Source organism: Taurulus bubalis, assembly GCF_910589615.1.
Source record: "Taurulus bubalis genome assembly, chromosome: 19".
NCBI lineage: Eukaryota > Metazoa > Chordata > Actinopteri > Perciformes > Cottidae > Taurulus > Taurulus bubalis.
The window spans coordinates 9,950,380-9,973,949 of record NC_136607.1 but is presented as its reverse complement, the minus strand read 5'-3'; the positions used below and the strand labels follow the sequence as shown (position 1 = coordinate 9,973,949).

Below are 23,570 nucleotides of genomic sequence, written 5' to 3'. Positions count from 1 at the left end.
TATTTCCCCACCAAAGAAAGCCTTACAGTTAAAACCTTGATAATACTGCCGATGTTAATTGTATTGTCTCATAATTGCCAGTGTTTTTTGAGTTGTCTGAGAAGATTCCGTCAGAGCAACAGTGTCAGTGGTATAACAAAGTTAACCTTACCATTTGCTCAGTGAGTGGGCTTTATCATAGTGTCAGAAATAATGTATCTGTTAAAGTCATCCTAAAAGTGTCAAATTGTGGAGTGACATGTGTAACCTTTGTTCACCTGGATATGATATGGTTTCAAGAAGAAGAAAAAGAACATCACACTATATACATCGAAAGCAATCCGAAATACATTATCCAGAGGTTTCTCAGTTGCCTGCAATACAGATCATGAGAAAAGCAATCCTTAAAAAGATTAAATAAATCAATATAGCTCATGTGTGAGATGGTTTATGTCTTTTGCAGCCAACATTATCTGCTTTCTATTTGAAAGGCAAGCTATCTTAAGACTGTGCTTCACAGCTCACAATTAATGTGTGCTACTACAATCAGACCCCTGCTCAATGACAAGGAAAGACTACATGTTTGCAGCTATAGTGACAGTTGTTCACAATTGGGACAGCCTAATAAAAAATCAAATACAATGAAACCTAATCTGTATATATTCAACATAACCGCTTGAGATAAAAATGAAAAAAATGCAGTGAATTATAGATCTTTTGATTGATAATACCAATAAAGAACCACTTACTGTAAATACATCTTAAAGGACTATTTGGTTTTGTGTCACCGCAGTAATATCAGTTATAATGCTTTAAAAACTAAAAAGATACTACATGATGACTTGCAGAACATTTGTATGTTTTTTTTTTCTCCAAACCCCAAAAAGTACAAAAACAATACTTTGGCCAGCTCACATAGGAGTTCAGGTGAGTGTGAGCTTTGCACAAAGGTTTAGGTCTGTTTGGACAGCTTGCTTAGTGGCTCATTGTGAAACCAGTTCACTCTCTTTGGAGGAGAATCTTTCTTTTTGTCACATTTCTTTCTGTCAGAGTTGACATATGAGACATCTCAGGATACTGAAGTTAAAACAATGCAGGCATTGCTAACTCTAGGGGATAGCTGAATATTTCTGCTAGTGTCAAAAGACACACTTCACACAAGGTGTCATGGTCATCAAGAAAATACAAAAAAATAAAATAAAGGCTTTTTGTCCACAAAATTATGAGACTTGAGTAATTTGAACCTTATATTTGGAATTATTTGAAGACATCTTGCCACATGACAAAGGTTCTCTCAATGATTTCCCAGCTTTTACATTTTTGGGACTTGACACTCACCCATGCCCTTAATGCTACAGGCTATAAAGCAATGATAACTCAACTAAAATATACATACGCTGTGCTTTTCATCCAGCAAAGCCCAATCAGCTGCATTAGTCTTTAACATAAATAATCACTAGTAAGTAACTTCAGCATTTTGTAAGAATATGTTGCACATGCTGTGTAAGTTGGGCTTGTGTGAAACAGGGAACTTTTCCCATTGCATGTTTGGCTTCGTGTTTAAAGCAGAAATCTACGTGATCACTTTATTAGGTGCTATGAAAAAGTGCAAGTGGACATTATATGGCTATCCCAAAATGAAAGGGTTAAATGTTGAACATCTTGTCAACCACAATCCCTCATTGTAGTGGTGTCCTTGGGAAAGCCACAAACACTCTCTCCTCAGGGAACGCTGAATCCCATTGCAACTATAATTTGCTTTTAGCGTTTACTTACAGGCATTATGAGTCATAGCAAATTAGGATGATTCACTAATGTAAATCAATATTGACTGGCATTATTCTTTATATGGATTATGCTTTGCATCATGTAATTGGTAAATACAAGAAACCCATATGTATCAATGATTAAGTTATACTATTATAGTGATATGAGGAAAGTAGAGAGGGAGTCCTCGTAAACCTGACACAAGCATCCAGTCTGTACAGAAAGGCAGTGAGTATCACCCTATACGTTTGAGTCTAACTACATGAAGAATACAAAGATTATTCATTCTAAAGCTCAGTTGATGTTTGGCTCTGATTATTCATTCATTGTTCTTGGAGCCGACCAAGAAAATCACATTCTGTCAATATCAACATCATATTTTTCTATAGCTCATGTTGTTTTTCATGGATAATAACATGAGATTTGCTAGGAGAGTCACACAATTGTAAACCATAGCTAAAAAAACAACTTGGTGGCATTTGAATATATATATATGTTCTAATACATCTGGAATATTCCTCCACTCATGGGATTTTGCTGCACTCAAGTGGAGAAAAATATAAGTACATCTTATATATGAACTCTCTGTAAACTATATTTGGCTGTTCTTTTTCCTTTGTCCTCTTCCAAACATAAATGCATAAACCATTTTAAATACATTTTAAAACATCATAGAAGGGGTCCAGAACTTAGGCTGAGTGCAAAAGTTGTCTGAGATTCATCACTTGCCTACATTAAGAGACCTCATAAAAGACTACATCAAAGAGCTGAATTTCAGGGTTTTCACATTTCATATGTCAATCATATGGTTTAAATATACTGTGCAATCAAAGAGAATCATTAAATTTTGTCTGCCGAGATGCTACATTTAATTACCTTTTATTTTTGTTTTGTATTACATTATTTAAAAATACATATTTTTTCATAAATTACTTTATTAAAAAGTCACATGCTAATATGACGTATTCAAAAGCGAGAACAAGTCAAGTCTCGCGATATTTACCTCAGGGGTCAAAGTTAACATTGGCCATGTGTTTATGTTGCCGCATCTACTACAGCACTCTTAGATACAGCCACAGTTTGCATTCTATTTACATGTATGTATATGTATTTATGAGGTCTGCATTTAAAGTACGTCTTTAGGGGACTTTATATTTCGTCAACGGAAGTTGGTTGTTTCTGAATATTCGGCTCCGCGTTAGCTTCCGGAGTTAAGCTGGCGTGACCGTCTGCATCCTTTAGCTGCATGATGGCTTAGCGTGACATGTTTAAAACCAGACCGCTGTTGAGTGCCTTAGTTAACAACAGACTAACTTTAGGAAGAAACGGTAAGCAAACGAACCAAAGATACCGTGCCGCCCGAATGTATTCAGCGTGCAACATGTGATTATGTGTGTGTTCCAGTTTTTATTGTATTACCCTTTCTGTTCGCACGACTTATCTCCTTACTTTGTTTATATTTGTGCTAAATGTGCATCAGGGCATCCTTATCACGGATTATGTATCGCTGTGTCCCCAGGTGGCCCTCGTAAGGTGTTTAGCACGATGAGTGAAGGATCCAGAGACGAGCAGACAGCCAAGCTGCTGAAAAGAGCCAATGAGGAAAATGAGGACTCGGCTGAGAGGGAGGAGGTGCAGGCTACAAAAAAGTTAAAAGCGGAAGGGGAACATGCTGACGATGAAAAGAAATATCCCAAAAAGAAAGTGGCCCTCCTCGTGTCATACTCTGGAAAGGGATACTATGGCATGCAGGTCGGTACTGCAGCTGATTCTTCTCTCCAGGCACTTTATTTGTCTATCTATTGCTAAACGTGTGTGTGTGTGTGTGTGTGTGTGTGTGTGTGTGTGTGTGTGTGTGTGTGTGTGTGTGTGTGTGTTTTCTGCGTTTCAGAGAAATGCCGGAACCTCTCAGTTTAGAACCATCGAAGATGAGCTGGTCACTGCACTCATTAAATCAGGTTGCATTCCTGAAAACCATGGCAATGAGATGAAGAAGATGTCTTTCCAAAGATGTGCCAGAACAGATAAGGTACAACCAGCGGCTAGCCTGAAATGTCATGCCTTGAGTGTCAGGGCATACATAAGGTTGGCTTGGTCATTTGTTATTGTTAATCTTTACATTTATGGCTGCAAATATGTATTAGGAGGCGTGTCCATGAGTATGTGCCGGTATAGCAGAAGGAGTACTTGTCACAGAACGGGGCCAACAAGACAGTTATAAATGAAATATTCACTGTAAAGTACCCCACGATATGAGTTTGCATGCTTCATTATTATTATTGGTGTGTTTGTTTAGGGCGTGTCTGCTGCTGGCCAAGTGGTGTCTCTAAAGCTGCGGTTGATTGACGACACCATGGAAAAAATCAATGAGCATCTGCCATCACAGATCAAAGTCCTCGGTGAGACATTGGTTCTAATGATCCAGTTTAATTGATTGGAGTTTGAGATGGTTTTAATATTCAGTCATTTAAACATTTTTTTTGTGCCAACAGGACTTAAACGGGTGACCCAAGGTTTCAATTCCAAAAACAACTGTGATGCTCGTACATACGCTTATATGCTTCCAACAGTGGCCTTTTCTCCAAAAGACTATGACACTAGCGCCATAGCAGCCTTCCGCCTCGAGCCAGAGACACTTCAGAAGGTGAACTGTCTGTTTGCGCTCTACAAAGGCACCCATAACTTCCACAACTTTACTTCGCAGAAGGCACCAAGTGACCCCAGTGCCCGCCGCTATATCACAGAGATGTCTTGCGGAGAGCCTTTCATCAACGGCAATATACAGTTTGCGGTGATCACCGTACGAGGCCAGAGCTTTATGCTGCACCAAATCCGGAAGATGATCGGCCTGGTGATCGCGGTGACGAGGGGCTACGCGAAGGAGGAAGTGGTGGAGCGCAGCTGGGGGCAAGATAAGGTGGACGTACCCAAAGCTCCAGGCCTGGGCTTGGTCCTGGAAAGGGTGCATTTTGACCGGTACAACAAGCGATTCGGCGGGGACGGGCTGCACGAGCGGCTGGATTGGGAACACGAGGAGGAGGCCATCAAGGCTTTCAAAGAGGCTCACATCTACCCCACCATTGTTGAGACGGAGTGTCAGGAGGGCTCCATGGTCAGCTGGATGTCCTCACTTCCTATCCATGACTTTAAAGCTACAGCCACAGCTGCTGACGCACAAGACAATAAGGACCAGAAACAGGTATCTGGAAGCCGTCATAGAGTAATAATATTTACTTAAAATCACAATGTTTGATGTTTTAAAAAAATAATCTCAATCATTGTTGCTTCCCTTTCTCCCAGGACACTGCAGATTTAGGAAATGACTCCGATTAGGTCACCCTGCTAGCTGAAAGAAGAGATGTTTTCAGAACAAAGTATTCTCTCTTTTGTTGTGAATTGGCTTTCTTTTAATTATATCTTCCAAGATTGGATTTTTTTTTTAGTGATATAAAATTCTTCTTGTCTTATACAAATGCTATTAAATAAACAAGACAATAAAAGCCTCTGTTCTTTATTGTACCCTGAGTGTTCCCTGATGTTAATTTATCCCTGGATTAAATGCTAATGCACTCTACTTGTGTCTCGGCTTCATTAGTGTTGGTTGTCAAGCTGGTTGACTCTTTGTCTTGTAAGGATTTATTTGCATTGAAATACCCAAATGTACTTTACCTCAACTCCACTTTAAGATTGGGGATAAAATTCATGAGGGTTCCACACTCTTGGCACACAGGTAGCTAAATCAAGTCTAAAAATATATATGTCTCTAAAAGAGATCTTAGGGATCGGTTATTTAGCTGGCTCAGTGTCTTAGAATTTGAAAAGCCAGTTAATGCTTTTTGTGGAAAGTGCTATACCAATTAGCGTTCGCAAACCAGATTGTGCTAATTAAAATAAATAATCGTTGGATTGGAATGAGATACTTATATATTTTCAGTCAATTTCTCACTGGCATGTATTGAACTAGGAAAGTTAACGTCACGAATGGTCGCTATAGCTTTTATTTCACAGTTGCAGGACCAGTGCAAATTATGTTTACACATGGGACATAATCTATTTTATTATATCATACAGGTTTTGTATTATGTGAAAAAAATCATGTATTGATTGTAAAAATAATGTGTCGACAGAATTTAGTTCAGTCACAGTACATTTTTGATGAAATGTTCATCTGCACCCGAGCAGTGATGAGGTTAGTTTGTGTGAAAACCTGAACCAGGACTTCACCCTCCAGCCACTAGGAGGCGACATAACAGTTGAGTGGTCAGGACAAATGCTGCATTCATGAACCTTTGGGAAATGAAGGAAAGTAAACCTCTCTTCTCAAGTATGTTTGCCATGCCTGATAGTCGTGAAAGACGAAAGACAAAAAGGATATTTGTTTAGTACGTACATCCTTATATGGTGTTATTTAATAGACATTACTGTAACTATTTTTAAATGATTCACAAACACATTTTTTAGGATGTTCCAGGAAGTGTCAGGATGTTTGTAGTAATGGGTTTCACAATCCTCTAAAGTGACTTGAACGTAGCATCACCCAGTGAACATGGCGCCGACCAAAAAACGCAACGTGATTTCGGCGAAAACATCAGAACAAAGTGGAAAAAGAGCTAAAATTGACCTAAATACGAAAGTCGAAAATGTACTTGAAAGTAGGAAAAATGCCAACGAGGTTTTCGACATCCTCGAGTTCCTTGAGGTAAATGTCCGCAACTAAGTTACTGTTTCAGGACCCAACTGACTACATGCTGCTTTATTGACACCATCAGGACGTTAACGCGCTTTTCTTGCTTACTAAAACGACACGTGTTTGTATTCTCCATGTCTGTTTGCAGTCAGGAAAAGAGAAAGATGTTCTCAATGGGGTCAATGCTTGCGGCAAATTGTTCTGCACCTTGTTGGAGAAGAAAGAGCTGTTTTTGGGGAAACTTCCCGGAGAGGAGGAGGCGTTGAGTGGTGAGTAACGTTACGGGTTAATAATAATAGCACATTACAAGTATTACTATTATCAAATTAAACGGGCTCAAATGTGTTTATACAACAACATACATTTGTTAAACGTATAACAGAAACGCTGCTCTATATCAGACAAGAACATGGCGACAAAGCCTCACTGGGTCGTATAGTATTTATGTTTGTCTGTATATCTTCTGGTTCAGGAGGGCTGAGTGCGGAAGAGAAGTACCGCATGTTCATTCGACACCGATACAACAGCTGTGTGGAGATGCTGCTGGAGCTCCTCAACCATGAGCTTCATTGTGTGAAGGTGAGTGAACTGGAAGCCTCAATGGAAAAGGTGCACACGCACTTGACAAGGGTTTTTTCTTTTGAAAAAGAGGTACACTGGTATTACTACCAGTATCATGTAATCAACATCCTGTTTGATAACACCACCATGTTCTCTTTGGTCTTGTCAAACATACGACTCTGCACGTTAGTTTATTATTATTGCTGAAATACATGAATGGCAGATGAATAAGAGAATCAAGTAGGTAGTGATAGATTACTGGTTTGCATACTAGCTCAGGTGTGCCAATGCTATTCATCATGTAGTTGTTATCTTTGTAGTATCTGTGTTTTTTTTCATGATAACTGTCTGAATACAGGAGAGTGCCCTGTGCTGCCTCATGAAGTTTGCAGCGGGAGAAGGACAGCATCCCCTCGAGGACTTAGACTGGAATGAACACTACAGCTTCCCAAGAGAACTCATCCAGGTCAGATTTGGTGTCACACAACTGGATTGTCAGTGGCTGGAATATGGATATACTTTATCTGGTCCTTCATGTGACTTCAAATATTTTCCCCATTTTTGGTAATCATCCAACCTGTTTGTCATTAGTGGCACAGGCGCCTTCTGATGTTTCTATTATTTCATCATCAGGCAGTGGTGGACAGACTGCTGACCAAAACAACAGACAACTCCCTGCTGATCTCCAGGTTCCAGGAGTTCCTTGAGATGGAAGATGTTCGCTATTACGTCATGAGTTCCATCCGTGAGAATGTGGGCAAAGTCATGGACAAAAACAAAGGGGTAGGGGAACGGTTCAGTGCTTACTTCATCTGCTGTTGCTGAACTTGTTCATTACTTTTTTTGTAACATTTTCTTTTATTTAGTAAACATGACTTGGTGTTCTGAATGCTGTTGGTTTGTCTTGTTCCTCTCAGGCATTGGTGCCTGTATATCAGAACAATGTGTTCACCCTCATGTCCAACATCCGTGTACCGAGCGAGGAGTCTGAGCTCACCAACTTTATGATCAAACAGGAAGGTGAGACCTACTTATTGTCGTGTTACTTTCTTCTGTGTGGGGAGAAGAGGCTGTTTTTGTTAGTTTTGTACATGAGTGCAAGTTGTAAAAAACTGATTTGGTTTTTTTTTTCTAGACAAGCATGAGGACTGGAAAGCTGCTAAACTGAATGTAAGTACAATATTTTTAATCGGATTTTCACATTTCTTAGATATTTCCCTAATATATCATTTTAAAATGTTGTACTTCATAACAGGAACACAAGCGTGCCTTTGAGAGGATGTGGTTGGGCTTTCTCAAGTATAAGGTATTATCAAATCTTGACTGCACAATCATCTAAATGTTTTTTATTAAAACGTATTCTCTGTACACATCTATAACTCTCTGCCATCTCATCTCTCTGTTGTAGTTGCCAACTAATATGTATAAAAAGATCCTGGTGATCCTCCATGACTCCATTTTGCCCTACATGAGTAAACCCACACTGATGATTGACTTCTTGACTGCTGCCTATGAAGTTGGTAAGTCGTGCGTGTAGCTCAGTAGTGAAAATACTCTTAACATCGTCATGTGAGCTGACAATGACTGCTTTAAAATGACCACAGTGGCGTTTTTACATATGCTGGTAATCTTGATTTGGTATTTTGTCATATTTTTGTTGAACAGGTGGAGCTATCAGCCTACTGGCCCTCAATGGGCTTTTTGTCCTCATACATCAACACAACTTGTGAGTATTACATGAAACAAATTATATATTTGGCCACTCTGTTCTGAATCTATAAAGGCCAACAGTAGACTGAGTGATGTGTTTGTATTGCATAAACTCTGTACTATATGTTGTGTGTGCTTGCTTGCTTGCAGAGATTACCCAGATTTCTACAAGAAATTGTATAATCTGCTTGAGCCTTCGGTTTTCCATGTGAAGTACAGAGCACGCTTTTTCCACCTTGCTAGCATCTTCCTTAGCTCCAGGTAAGAACATTCATTCTTCACTCACTTCTTTTTTCACCCAGTTTATCCAGTTATAGTTGTGTGCTTCTGTCCTCCTGGAGCACCGGACAGGCGTAGAGTTGTAGTTAATACTATTTCTAGTTGACCTGCAGTTCTTGATTGACAGATACATTTTCAAGGTTAACCACGTCTTTTTAAATTGTTGGCCACTGTTGAGCCACACTGAATTAAATAGTGTTTCAAGGGAGAATGTAATTATCTGATTCAAGCTGAATGTACAACCATGAAAAACTCAAAAAGCAGATGTATGCATTCGTAACATTTGCTGCATATGTGTTTGTGCCTTCCTCCAGTCACTTGCCAGTGTACCTAGTGGCTGCGTTTGCTAAACGCCTAGCTCGCTTGGCTCTCACAGCACCGCCTACAGCCCTCCTTATAGTGCTGCCCTTCATCTACAACCTGATCCGGCGCCACCCGTCCTGCAGAATCCTTATTCACAAGCCCAGCACACAGGATGGTGAGCGTCAGTCACTATCCTGTTTATGGTTGTAATTTCAGTTTCAAAATGTCAGGGGTTTTAGATTTCCGGTCCGATTAATTATACTTAACACAGTGATTCGTTTGTTGTTTCTAATAACAGAACCTGTGGAGGACCCGTATCTGATGGATGAAGAGGATCCTGCCCAGTGCCGTGCCTTAGAGAGCAGCTTGTGGGAGATTAAGGTGTGTACCGCATGTGATTGTTTTGGATTCACAAATGCATCCTGACATGACTTGTGTCAGCCAAGGGTTTTCATTTGAAAATGAGGTGAAGGAATATCAAATACCTTTCGCAATCTAACTTAATGAAAGCATACTAAATGTACAATTATTTTCTTCTCCTTTCCTGCAGACACTGCAGAAGCATTACCATCCAGATGTGGCCAAGGCTGCTGTATCCATCAACACACCTCTGTCCGAAAAAGAGGAGGACATCAGCAACGTGCTGGAGATAACAACATATGAGGTAATGTGACACTTCCACAGTTACTCAATATTGTCTGTTAGTGCATGTAGAAACTAAATGCTAGTACTCCTCTTATTCTCATATAATAATTTGAGTAGCATGAATAATGTGTCCCATATTTTTATCCCCAGCTGATGGAGAGAGACCTGAAGCAGTCTCGGATCAAGATTGTCCCACTGGAGTTTGAAACTGCCACACAGTTACTAAACGGAGCTGGAGATGTGTTAGGACAGCACTTCTGTCTGGATTAAAACAGGGAAAATTGAGCTACCTGCATTTTTAGCACGTGATACATTCCCGGGACCAGTTCATCTGCCAAGGTGACTGTTTATAGCTGTTTGGCCTGGACCGGAAGTGAGGACAGACGTCTCAAAAGAGACCAGCTACAGCAACAACAACAGAAAAATGTATTTTAGCCTGGAATTGTCTTATCATGTTTTTCTTTATGAGTATTGATGTGTAACTATTGTGCATCAGTAAAAACTACTTTTTACCATAGCTTGTGGTCAATAAATCTCTAGGTTTGTATTTGGCACATTTTTGGGACTGATAAAAGAAAATGATTTACAAATTAATGGGAAGCTGAAGGTTTTTCTCCAATTTAAATGTCTGTACAAGTTTATGATCATGGAGTTTTTCCGTTAAAAAGTTTTTAGTTTTTCTTTCTGAATCAGGTCCGTATCTATTCAGTACAGGTTGTATGAAGCCCCTGGAGGCTAATTGCGGACTCTGGGCTATTTAAATACAATTGACTTGACTAACAAACTGTGCAGCTCTACAGTGCTTAATAGCCTATTTTCTTACATTGTATGGTACTTTTACTGTTTATTTCAGTCCCTCTTTACTACAGCAGCAGTAGCCATACAGGTAAAACACCGTAGACACCAGAGCTAATAAAAGGGGAATCGGTATTGGATCTCTACCGATCTGGTGACCAGAAATACCACTTCAGGCCCCCTTCAGTCTTGAGTCCTGAAGAAGCCAAGAAAACAAACTAAATGCAGCATTGAAGGCCCCACACAGGTGTTTTCACTTATCCAGATTGATTGCATTCTGGTAGGGGGTCCCCTACTTTGGGAAGAGCTAATCTGTGTGTGTGTGTGTGTGTGTGTGTGTGTGTGTGTGTGTGTGTGCGCGTATCGGGGTCATGCTGACGTCATATTGGATCTTTACCGTGAAGTACACAACCACGGGGTCAGGTCTGTCCCTGTACAGTGCGCGAATGTGAGAGGGTGAGCCAGAAATACTCTTCCAGTTCATATTTAATTTTCTTAAGGGTGCCATATGGTCAAACAGCAGGCAGCCCTGGGTACAGGAACACCGTGGGAGAAAACCCTGCATCATAACTGACTTGTGTGTGAAAAGAGCAAGTCATATCGGGTGAGAGCTGTCCCAAACACGTAGCCTCGCGTACAGGCGGACACGCTGAGGCGCGAAACACGTTTGAGGACATTCAGCGATACACGGCGTCCATGCATGTTTTATTTTTTCCTATTTTTTTTTTTCTTCAATGTGAAGTTTTTGGAAATTCTATGTATTTTTCATTTATTTTGAGGCGTATAGTTTTTGAGGATTATACGGCAGACACATGGCACTATATTTGCAATCTGGAAGGTGAGCAGATCCCTTTGAAGAGGATGAAAGCAACCGACCAGCTCACCTGGATGGGTAAAACACAACCTTTCGAAGTTGTTAGTGAGAATAAAGTCGCTCCTATACTATAGATATAGTTACGTTGTCATTGCATGTGCAAACTGCAATTATCTGAAGTTTCTAAAGGGAACAAAGGGCAGACATTATAAGCTTAAGATACATGCAGAGCTTGGAGCAAATCTCCAAAACCAAGCATTTAGAAAGACATTACACAAATGTGTGTGTGTGTGGTAACCTCATAACTGAACTTCACTTTTTCATCTAAAATTCTTTAATGTTTTTTTTCTAATTGGTTTTGTGCTAAAGTATTAAACGGCACAACAATAATGCCCAGTATCAAGCTGAGTTAACTACATGACATCACAATAGTAATGCTCTACTGTCTTCTTCAGAGAGAGAGAGGACATACTTAAAAAAACAGCAATAACAGGAAATCAATCATAGTGGGCTGAGAGAATAATTAATAGGGAGATGGTAAATTAAAACCCCCATTCAGGTCCGGATAATGAGGCACGCACAGCACCTTCCTCCTCTTACTTTAATGATGGTGGGATGGGACATTTCTGCATACATCTACAGGAATCCTGAGCTTTATGTGTTGTTGTTGTTGTTGTTGTTGTTTTGTCAGTCCTCCTTCAGTCCCCTGCAAGGAAATAGAAGCTGTCTAAGGTGAGTCAGCACGGAGAAGCTGTTTGAGCAGTTGGCTGAGGCTTTGAGAGAGACTGGGGAAGAGGGAGCTGATTCATTTGACAGTATTTTTTGTTCTATTACCTCTAAGATAAAACTGGCTGAAAACAAATCATCTGTATTTCATCTTTGTCCATTTGTTGTTGATCCCCCAAAAAGCACTTTGACCAACACATTTTTTTTTCATTACCGCGATCTTGTTTTGCAGTTGCTTTTGTTTATTACAGAAGACATGCACTCGTCTAAAAGACAGAACACAGACGACTGAAATCAGCTGTTTGAGTATGTATTATGATGCAGCAGTTGAGTCAGATAAGTCAAATCTCCTGAAGCAGCATTAACCTTCCATGTGTCACTGTATGGTAGTGTGCACATGCATGTCCATGTGTCTGTTTGTACAAAGGTAAAAAAAAACATAGATGAGGATTTAGCACTGACTGATAAAATCATATGTTTTTTCCATGCTTCCCCCTTTCATTGTGTTGCTGTGATACAGTAATCCTCTCTTATGTAACTGAGTCTCTCTCTCACTCAATGATCACACTTGTACACATGGGCACACACATGTATATACCAACCACACCTTTCAGCACCTACAAATGCATGTCGATATTGATGCAGTGGGCAGCACTGCTTAATTTGACATTGTTGCTGTCAGGGATTGACTGTATACTTGCAGTAAAAAACAAGTTATGTGTTTTTAAATGAAGGAAGATGAAGAAATTGTCCAATAAGTGTCAAGAAACCCTAACTTTGTTAGTGCAATATGCCATGCATTCTTTTCTGTGTTTATATTTGTATCTGCAGTTTCACATTTCGGTTTGCTACATTCAAATTATTTTCTTTCAGGTCAACTTGGTATGGGGAGAATTTGGTGATATGACAATGAATTGTTTCGCTATTTACTTGAAACTGCACACGAGTAACAAAGTAAGTGCAAAAGTTCAAAGAAACATGCAAATACAAAAGGCCTTTGGTAACCCGTCAAAATGCCGATTTACTTGATGTGAAACTAGTGCATGCATGTTCTTCTGTGTGTACATCTGCTTGCAGTACATTTCTTATGTACACATTCAGGTGTGTGTGTGTGCGTGTGCGTGCATGTGCGCGCGTGTGCTTCAGTAAGTGTAGGGTTGCATGAAGGTGTGAGGTTTGCAGTGTGTCTCCAGCGTGTGTAATCTCTGGTTGTGTGGGTTTTGCAGACGATAATGCGGGATCACAAGTCCGGCGCTAACGTGGAGGAGCTGCTGAGGCGGTCTCAGGTGGAGTTACAGTGGATCCAAAGGCAGCTGGACATGATTGCTGCCAGAAACATACAGCATCACCACCTGCACACCAAGGGCAAGGTACTGTGGTACCACATGCTGTAGGCCTGTGTTGCTACTACTACTATGAGAAGAACTTTGCCCACTAATACTAATTTATACTCCTACTAGTCATGATTAGATTATCTTGTTATCAACATGAAACAGACCTCCTTGAGAGGAGGAAATCTGGAGATAAAGAACCACTTTTATGGACTGTCTTTAGAAAAAAGGAACATCTGCTCAACCTAATCTGATAGATCTTCATTACACGTTATTTGATGATACAACACAGATGTAGTTGTAATTGGGATGTGTAATATTTTTTGTTTAACAACGCAAACGTTGACTTAATATTTAGTCCTACATATGTAGTTAAAAGTTCAAATTCTTCAAGAAAAACCTATGGAAAATCTTATCACTGAGCAGGTCTATTTTCTGATCTGTAGAGCACACAAGCAGAACAAAACGTTTCTGATCTTTCCAAACCAGTGCAACAAACATATGATGATGTGATCTCAACGTCTATTTTTGTTCTTCAGCACGATCACCATTGTTATTGACAAATGGTATTCAATCTCATTCCAGCTTCTCCAGTCTTACAATTTTAAAAGTTGAAAGTTTTGTGTTTTTGAATGCAAATCCGTTGTTTTCAATAATCTTTTACCTTTTATGACCCTAACAACTGTCTGCTGGGTTTTTAAATCGTCCTATTTTAATAATACTACAAATATTCTGGGAGCTTTGATGGCAACTGGCATGCCATGTCCAGATTTGGATGTGCTGACCAACACGAGATTGTAAGAGTCACAATACGTCACACGCTCTGATGGTAGCAGCTTGTTGGGTCGTTGAATGACACGTTGCCTTCAGCTATTTGCAAATTTAAAGGGGAACTTGCATATTTCTGCCCAATCCAGTTTCCATCTGTTCCTGAACACCGCTCTCTCAGGGCTTCATGTCATGCGCGAAAACCAATTCACTGCGAGAGCAATGCGTCTACAGTAGGATGGAACCAGAGCAAGCGTTGCTAGGCAACAGAGTGGAACAAAGAGTACGTTCTGCTTTCTCTTCTCACTCACGCACACTTTGTGTCTCTTTCTTTCTTTCTTTCTGTCCTCTCCTCTGTGCTGTGCCTCCGTTCCAGTGTTAAACGGAGGACGCCTATCGACATAATGCATTGAGTGCCTGCTGCTGATGCAACCTCACTAAAACTACCCTCTGATCAGGGTTTAGAGGAGGTGCAGAGAGCAAAAGGATTGTTGTGTTTGAGGTCTGTCCAGGAACATTGAAGTGTAGATTTGATTTGATGCGAGAGGAAAGTTGCAAGTAGTAATACCGAGCAAATGCTAAAGATAGTGAGATATATATGTATAAATCTGGGATGGAGAGATGTATGCTTTGTTGCTTCTGTCAACAAAACCGAGAACATTATCCTCGGTCTGTTAGAAAGAAAGATACAGAGGAAACAGGGATTCTGGACCCTTGATCTACTCTGCGTGGGAAATCTATTCAAACAGGATGTTCATCTATGATGTAATGATTTACACATCACTGCTCGACAGATTTACATAGTCCATTTAAATGAAAGCTGCCCTGCATGTCTTTCCTCTTTTTTTTGCCTTTGTGACGTTTTGGGGTGTGCACATGTCTGCGTATGAGCGAGACGGAGAGTAAAAGAGTCAGGGAGGGGGGATTTTAAAGCACGACTGCAGAGAGCGCGAGAGGAAGCGTTAACACATTCAGGGGCGGGACTCAGGGAGTGTGTGTGTGTGTGTGTGTGTGTGTGTGTGTGTGTGTGTGTGTGTGTGTGTGTGTTTGTCTGAGAGTACCAAGCTACTGTAGCTTCTTTTGCTTTCACTGTTGGGGTGAGACCTCCAGCCTGTTCCAGTGGCGTACAGAACAGGCTAGCTAGTGGAGCTGCAGATCTGAAACGCTCATTCCAAGCGCACACACAGGCACTCATGCACGGGCAAACACGTGCATACAGGCGAACGCGTCACCTCTGCCTCCACTGACAGCCGGTAATGTGACGGGAAGAGAGTAATTTTGGGACATTAGCAGTACTGCTTTAAAGGTAGGCACATTGTCAATGTATATATCAGCAAAAACATACATGTCTGTCCACGCTGCTGTACCATTCCCTTTTTTAGACAGTTAGACACTGTTGATTTTCTTAAATTCAAAACACACAAATGATGTGCTGGATGCTGCTGTAGCTATAGTATATAATGTCTTTATGAGAAGCCGCGATACGTGTTTGTGAATGCTGAAATGTTTCTCTCCTGAGTAGTTGATGCTAAATTTATAACAGTTTGAATCCAAATCCAAGTGAAACACATTCATAACAACACTTATGCTGGAAAAGAGTAGCTTGATGGGCTTGAAAAGATAGATTTTCTCTTTGCAAAAATCTATTTAATGGCAGTTCAATAGCTGTACATCCATGGCTGACTGCATCAGGCAGCACTGAGTGAAGTATTTCACTCACACACCAGATGGCGATATGGCAATCCATTTAAATCACACCCCAGTCAAAATAAGATTACCTTGGGGTATCCTGGTGGGTTGGCTGAGCACACGCCACTTAACCACAATGCCCTTGGTTGAAAGCCAGCCACCACATGCTGCTTTACTAATCTACTCTCCTGTGTCCCTCCACCATAAGTCATCCAACAAAGCAAAAATGCCACAAATTCCTAGAAAATTACGGTTTTATTAAGTGAGTCATCGGATGACTATACTCACAGCATTTCCTTGTGTCCATGAAGAATTAAAATCGGTAGCTATTAATTACAGCAAAAGTGGAGGAAAGCTTAACTGTGCACAGTATAAAGTACTAAAAAGCTCCTATTACATAATTATATGCTGTAACATCTTAATGGCTACCCACATTATCTGTCTTGCTTGATAAACAGTTGCCCCAGCCTCCAGTTGTTAATCCATTCACAGTGTACCCATCATTGGTGTTATCTACGGTGCTGTGCAGTTCTGGCAATTCACAGAAATTGAAGTTCCCGAATGTTCTACGTCAGTGTAAATTAACGTTAAACTCCTTTTTGACCTCAAGTTTCTGCTTCGCACTGACTTTGACCTTTTGCATTGTGATTGGTAAACACAAAAGGAATTTCTTTTTTTTTAAGAAGGAAAAATATAATTTATATATAACACATAATTTAACATCATGATAACAAGTGGTTATAATGTCTTCTATTGCTTAATGTCTTCTATTGGTCACTGAAATCAACAATGACGGCTGCAATCAAAATATCAACCAAGCGACTAAACCAAGTTGAAGTACACTGATCGATCATTAAATGATTCTGAGAAATAGAGGACGTCGCCTTCAATAGTAGTTGCCTAGCTATTCCTGTCAATAGGTTTATTGAGCAAGATGTGGTTATATTTTCAATATCGTAGACTTCCTCTGAGCACTCTGAGCCTGAACTTTGAGATACGACAGAAGGGGGCATATACGGTTGAGTAGAGGCTACCTCAGACATTTTTCACATATCTTTTGTGAGCGCTAGTAAGGCTTGGAAGTCGGTTTAAGAGCACAGTTTTAAGCCGACAAGTCCATTTGATATTTCCATATGGCTGTCTCACTGCTGTTACCACAAGCCAATATATTTATATATTGCTCAGGTAATCTTTTACCTTTGACTGACCCCTTGAGATGGACTCGCTTTATTCAATAGGATTAAAAGACATAAAAGAGAAAACAAGCAATTTTAGATACAGTGCTGGGCTTGGATAATAGCAGCTTATGAGACAATGTAACAGATTTAGACAAACATTTAAATAATTATTCTTTCTCTGTGTGTATTATCCACTGTGATGAATACACAAAGGAAGATACTTTTTTTTTTTGCCTAGCTGTGCAGTCTTCTGATGAACGGTGTCACATCCTTCCACACATCGTCAATCTACTTATTTATACAATATTTATATTGGTATCTTATCTTATGGTCCTCCACAGTGGGCTATGGAAGACAAACAGAAAATGCAGAAAACCGCAATTCCATCATAATGACTGAATGCCAAATGTTGGATGTAATATATAACGATGCATGTGATCCAGTGTGCCATTTGCTATTCCGCACCGAATTGAAAGGCTGGCATTCAGAACGTGTGTGAAACAGTCCACCTTTGGCCGTGAATGCACGGCCCTGAATGGGTCTCTGTACCTTTCACTGTGTCCCTTTTGAATTCCTCCCCTCCTAGTAGGCTCACATTTAGCAGAAGATTGTTGTCAGTGACTCTTGTGGCTCCAGAGCGCACAAGTGCGTCATGATTCCCAACTCTGACGCAGCTCCTGTCAGAGCAGCTTTGGCAGCTCCCTCGGTACAAGGATGATGTCTCCCAAGTGGACGGCACAATTGGGTTGGGATAGTCACAACCTCTGTTGTCTGCATGCCTGACTGATTTGGGGACTGAACTAATCATGTCTCAATTAGATGTCTCAACCTGGCATTGATAAGTGTTGATGAGTACCATTAATCTGCTCCAGTGCCACGCCAGCAATTCATTTTATAATAACCACATGTCGGGTTACTAAAGTGATAACCTGTTTTGTTTTTTTCTTCGAGAGAGAGCACATTCAGTTTTTGCACCAATGGTTTTCTGCTCTAAATGACTCATGCATCAGTTCTCACATGGATGTCCATATGGCCTAATATCTCACTCTAAATAGGCTGACTGAATGTGTTTGTCTGTCTGTTTGGGAAACCCACAATACTGGTTGGCAGGTCTATCTATCTCTCTCTGTTCTTGGACAGTCCGCCATATTACACTAGTGGGTCTATCTGCAGGCTTGTCTGCTTGGCACAGGTATGCTGTATTAGCAGGTGTATCTGGCTGTCTTTCTGTCTGCTTGGCAGGTCCATCATACTGGCTTTGGTAGTTTTGGCTGTTTGTGTCAACTGACATATTGCCTGCAACTTCTTTTTTTTTTGTCTTTGTGGAGGATGATGGTCTAGCTTGCAGTCCGGGGATCTGGTTGTTATTTTTGTGTGAGTTCTTGTGTGTACCTGACGAGATGCCAAATGCTTTGCTCGCACACTAATTGATATATCACAGTAATATTAACCGATATTAGAACCATCTGTTGGTTGGTCTGTTCTGTGGGCTATTACAAGGGAAACAAATAGCTTGTGAAGAGAAGAATTGGCACATATTTTCATTTCTTCTTTAATTATCCTCCAAGTGGTAATTTAAATTTTAGAGGGAGAAAGCAGAGATAGAGAGAAAAGTGAACAGACTTCAGAGTAATGGAGCACAGATTTATTTTGTCTAGGGTGGTAATGTTTTTCCTTTTTATAGCTCTGGTAATATTGGAGTGGCTGGGCTGGCTAAGTGTGCTTTTTTAGAAGGCAAATGGGAAGACTACACCCCATTTGGGATTTAATGATTATAGCTCTCCAAAAGGTTCCTATTTCATACTTTTACATTCCTAAAAGTAGATATTTTTGAGCAGAGCATCAAATCTGTTTTTAGATTAACTCATAGGGAAGAGTTCCTTCATCTGACACAAAATGGGCAAAAGGCATCCTTCCTCACGTCCTTGGAGGGCATTTAACTTCAGGAGGCACGGGCAGAGGTTACATGCACTTCTTCTAAATCAGCTTCCCCCTTACCTCTGCCAAACAGCTGCTCAGTTCCTCGACTATCTGCAGCTCCTCTGATGGCCTCAAAGTCATTGGACAATTTAAAAAGTAAAAGATTGGCAGCAGAGCATCTCTGTCCCAAAACAAGACAATTGCTAACTCAATAACACACTATCAAACTGTACACATGGATGTCTGGCACGAAGGAAAGCTGAGCAATACGAGAAACTATTCACCCCTCCAATCTGCCTATTACAGATATGTAGTTTATTTCCATGGAAGGTCCAAGCGTCAGAGTGAAAATTCACTTTCAAAGGCCATTCTAATCCATCAAGAAAACTTCTAAGGAGAAAAACACTGACTGGCAAATCCTGCTGAGGCTCAAAACCTGTTGCAGTAGCAGCTTCATTTTCAGGCCTGGTAATCCTTTTCCTGTGACTGACCCCATGGGATGGAACTAAAGCCTGAGTACGTCGCTGTAAGCAAGATTGACAGTAGCCTTATGTCCTCTTCCATAACTTATATTAATCAAGTGCTCACTTCTTCCTCATGTATTTATTTTATACCCACTCATCGGCCTGTCTGTTGTTTCGGTAGATGGCCTGCCACTTTGGCCATGTGACTTGGTACAGATAATCATGGTGCCCAGATGATGTATCCTCATGATTGTGTTAACCCTCTGTCTTTTTCTTTAGCTCCACCAGCAGGTCAAAGTTTTAACTTATCTTGTGAGCTATCGCTACATATAACCTCTGTAATCCCGTATTTTACATTTATGGTTTTGAGTGGAATGGATATTCATGAAATGTTTTACACTAATTCATGTTACCCTCTGGATGACTTGTAATAATGTTGGTGATCCACTCACTTCATCTTGCTTCATCATCAGATCTTAACTTTGATTTGTCCAGTATTTTGGTCTATGAACAAATAATTGCAAAACCAATCACATTCAGCTATACTTATATATTATGCTAGTTAGCAGGTGCTATGCTAGCATGCTAAACTATGTTGATGAACATTATACTCTGGATCAGTATGCTAGCATCGTCATTATGAGCTCGTTAGTAAGTTGACGTTAGCATTTAGCTCAAAGCTCTGCTGTGCCTACGTCTCACATAGCTGCTACCAAGGCTGTGGACTCTTGTCTTGTTATTGTATATTTAGTCTAGTTAGAGATGTTAGATTTGTATATGGTATAGTATAACAATTACGACTAATAGTAATTATAGTAATGATACCAGAATTGTCTCATACTGTATTGGGGATTTTTCCTCATCTTGACTTTTTGTCTTTCAGACAAGATATGAAGTTTCATCCCAGCAACCTACGGGACACTCGGCCCCCAATGTGAACCGCTTTCGATTTCTGGAGGAGAGAAACCGAACTCTGAAGCTTGAGGTAACCACGCTTCGCCAGGAGAAACAGCAGTATAGGAAAAAGGTAAATGTCCCACTACCACCACCCTGCTTTTGTCTTTCCCCCCCCACACAGACACATACATATCTACCTTTCTCAGCAACTCCCATTCACCTACATTATTTTAGATGAGCTTTATTTGCCAACAAACGAGCACAATATACATATTTACTGTTACACTCCTCTGGAATTGAAACTATTAAGATGTAATTATTGTGGCACTGTATGTGTGTGTGTGTGTGCAGAGAGTGTTAGTGAGTCACTATATTCAAGTCCCTGTTGCAGCTTTTATTTCTCAAGGACGCAGCTGTGTATAGCGGGGTGACTCGCATGACTCTGTGCACATATACTCCCTCTGATTGGTCTTGGTTATGCAGACATGTGGGCATGTGTAATGTGGTGTAACATAGATAAGGATGGGGGTGTGGTTTGGTGTGTTGTGCATTTGAGTGTGTGCGTATTTAGTTTGCACTGTATGCCTATGCATGCATTTATGTATTTAGTCCGACTCCTTTGGAGGCCTCCCCCAGGTGGTCTCGGATGGCAAGGTGTGTGAGCTGTTGTCTTGGCAACACGCCTATTTGCAGAAGTGTAGACAGACTGGCCGAGGGGAACTGACATAACAAAAAGGCTGCTTCTGTTATAAGCCTCAATGGCTTGAAATTAGTGTCTGTAAATTAGAGCGAAACCTGCATGCTACAGTCTGCATTTACAAACGGGTTACTGACTGTTTCAGTGCAGTGTAGTTCTCAGGCTAAAATATTTCGTCACACTACTGATTTGGTTTGTGAATGACAGCATCGTCAGCTTCTCATTTATGTTGTATTGAAGCATACCTCAGTACATATTTACAAAACGGACAAGAACATATCTATCAGTTGTTGCTTCCATACATGAAAACTAAATACAGCACAAATGAAACAAATGAGAAGAACCATCATGCGTATAGCTTTCCCTGGAACCGCTGGGTACTCTCCTTTCACGATAGAGAAAGAGCTGAGAAATCACTTCTAAGACAGCAATTCCTCCTTTTACATGAACACATTAACGCCTTTCTGATCGAATAGCAGAATTTATGGCAACCTGCCCAGTGGGAGATTTTCTCAATGTTCACAGCCAAAACCTTGGCACGAGCCACGTCTGTCACCGTAGCTAACATGCAGTAGTCAGCAACATAACTCAATAATGCCATGTCATTATGTATGTGTTCGTGTTTATGTGTTTTTCATATGTGGGTAGATACTGTTGGAGGGAGTCCAGCTGGGTGCCTGACAGTCGCTTTGCTGTCACTGCTGACAGCTACACTATCACAAACTGCATCATGGTCATTCATGCAAAGACAGACTCAGCTATGGATCAGTTGGACGAAGAGAAGCTCAGTCACGAGAGTGGGTTTGCTCATGCAGATTGACTCTCGTCTTACTGTTGAAAGAATAGAGAAGATGGCGGTGTATCGCATCCATCAATTTTGACTTTAATGCGAAATTATTTTTCTTTCTTTTTATTCTTTAAGTGAATGAAAATATGGCCATGTGACATTTAGAAAAAGCTCTTGATGATTATCAAACTCACAGCTAAAGGATTAAATGTAGCAATAGTCAAAAGATGTGTCATATTAGATACAGACAAAATACTCACTAGATTGAAGATAACATATTAAAAGATATGTTGGTACAAAACACATGCCACATGTCTGATTAGCCAGCTAGTTATTTATGGTTTACATGGATGGCGTCTGTAATAACGTTATTGCCAATACTATTTTTTTTCACATATTAGCAGCATAACTTGCTTCTAGCTTTGTTGCACAAGGTGATGATGGGTGAATAAAGTGCAGTTATTTCTAAATGTTTTTAAATGCACTAGCAGCCATAGCTATGCTCAAAGTCACCATGAAATTAGAACACCTTTTTTAAATTGTTGGCATACGTTTTTGTCTGTAGAAAAAATAACAAGACAAGTAAGAACTCTACCAATTACATATCTAAAGTTACTGACTACTTACTGTATATATTCACTATGAATATATATAATATAGCTGGAGCTATTGGAGCATTCTCCAGGTGGCGACTGTTTGCTAACATGTTCACCATGTCAATTTAAAAGATGATTATATGTCAGTGTTGTGTCTCTCCAGCAGGTTTTTGCTCCCCCTAATGGAAATATTAGATACTGCAGAATTGGGTAATCTTATGTTTCATAACTAACTCAAATCGTAACATCCCAGAGTACATTGTTCTCAACCATCACAGACATGTTGAGTATATAAATTGAGAGAGGGACCACACCCAGATCAATGAAGCTTGGTCCCCCTTTTCACTTTATTCCTCTTTTGTTTAGTTAGGGAAGGGTGCTAGATCAGGCTGTTGGTTACAGTCAATCCACCGGCTCTGGCTGTTGCATTTAATCCTTGTTTTACAGTTGAGAATGAGGCACTTCAGCTAGATTCTCACGCCTTCTATCTGTTCTTCCAATTCACTTTTTATTTTGCAACTGAAATGGCAAGAAAAAACACAGAGGGTGGACTGCTTCCTGGAAAAACAAACAAACAAAGAGCTTTAGAATGGTTGCCTGGAAACAATCTGTGATGGACAGTCGGAGAAAGGTACCTCAGGTGAGGGATGACCTTCTGTGTGCAGCGTGGCTGCTGCTAAAAGGCCACAGCTGCCTCCCTGGACACCATCCCTATGGCAACGTTTGTGTACTGCTAGCAGCTGGCCCCCTCAGATGGTCGTCCTCGTGATGTTATGGGATGTCCCGCTGCAAAAAGGAACGTCTAATCAATAATCATTAATAGCCTGTGTTGTCTCAGCTGACCCAGTAATCTCCATTTGAACTCCTTCTAATCAAAGATGCCCAGACAAACCAGGATTAACTTAATAATAGTCTAATGTAATTTAATACAAATCAGCTGGAATGATACCTTCCACCACCCACAGGATATTCAGTTC

At 40.4% G+C, this 23,570-nt stretch overlaps 3 protein-coding genes across 3 annotated transcripts in view; all 3 read left to right on the top strand.

The window, feature by feature from the left end:
- Positions 1–2,994: 2,994 nt before the first annotated feature.
- Positions 2,995–5,283, top strand: pus1 (pseudouridine synthase 1). Its single transcript, XM_079234770.1, has 6 exons — positions 2,995–3,074; positions 3,266–3,498; positions 3,638–3,775; positions 4,043–4,145; positions 4,239–4,945; positions 5,047–5,283. The coding sequence occupies exons 1-6, from the start codon at positions 3,011–3,013 to the stop codon at positions 5,077–5,079; spliced, it is 1,278 nt and encodes a 425-aa protein (XP_079090896.1). The 5' UTR covers positions 2,995–3,010; the 3' UTR covers positions 5,080–5,283.
- Positions 5,284–6,292: 1,009 nt separating this feature from the next.
- Positions 6,293–10,708, top strand: noc4l (nucleolar complex associated 4 homolog; the record flags this gene model as incomplete). The annotated part of the gene is made up of 15 exons (XM_079234762.1): positions 6,293–6,445; positions 6,582–6,702; positions 6,906–7,012; positions 7,353–7,460; positions 7,628–7,777; positions 7,912–8,014; positions 8,130–8,164; positions 8,250–8,300; positions 8,403–8,514; positions 8,660–8,720; positions 8,855–8,965; positions 9,298–9,461; positions 9,585–9,667; positions 9,837–9,950; positions 10,082–10,708. The coding sequence occupies 15 exons, from the start codon at positions 6,293–6,295 to the stop codon at positions 10,199–10,201; spliced, it is 1,593 nt and encodes a 530-aa protein (XP_079090888.1). The 3' UTR covers positions 10,202–10,708.
- A 2,790-nt stretch (positions 10,709–13,498) lies between these two features.
- Positions 13,499–23,570, top strand: part of LOC306751676 (RIMS-binding protein 2-like) — a gene marked incomplete at both ends in the record, with an annotated part of 52,472 nt that continues 42,400 nt past the window's right edge. Inside the window, 2 exon segments of the mRNA XM_079235290.1 lie at positions 13,499–13,636; positions 20,500–20,643. Coding sequence (XP_079091416.1) covers positions 13,499–13,636; positions 20,500–20,643 — 282 coding nt within the window.

Bases quoted from the DNA above. Each gene is read 5' to 3' on its own strand.
- pus1 (XM_079234770.1), top strand. From the start codon at position 3,011: ATGTTTAAAACCAGACCGCTGTTGAGTGCCTTAGTTAACAACAGACTA. The intron at 3,075-3,265 runs GTAAGCAAACGA...CTGTGTCCCCAG, and splicing joins ACTAACTTTAGGAAGAAACG to GTGGCCCTCGTAAGGTGTTT. The intron at 4,146-4,238 runs GTGAGACATTGG...TTGTGCCAACAG, and splicing joins ATCACAGATCAAAGTCCTCG to GACTTAAACGGGTGACCCAA.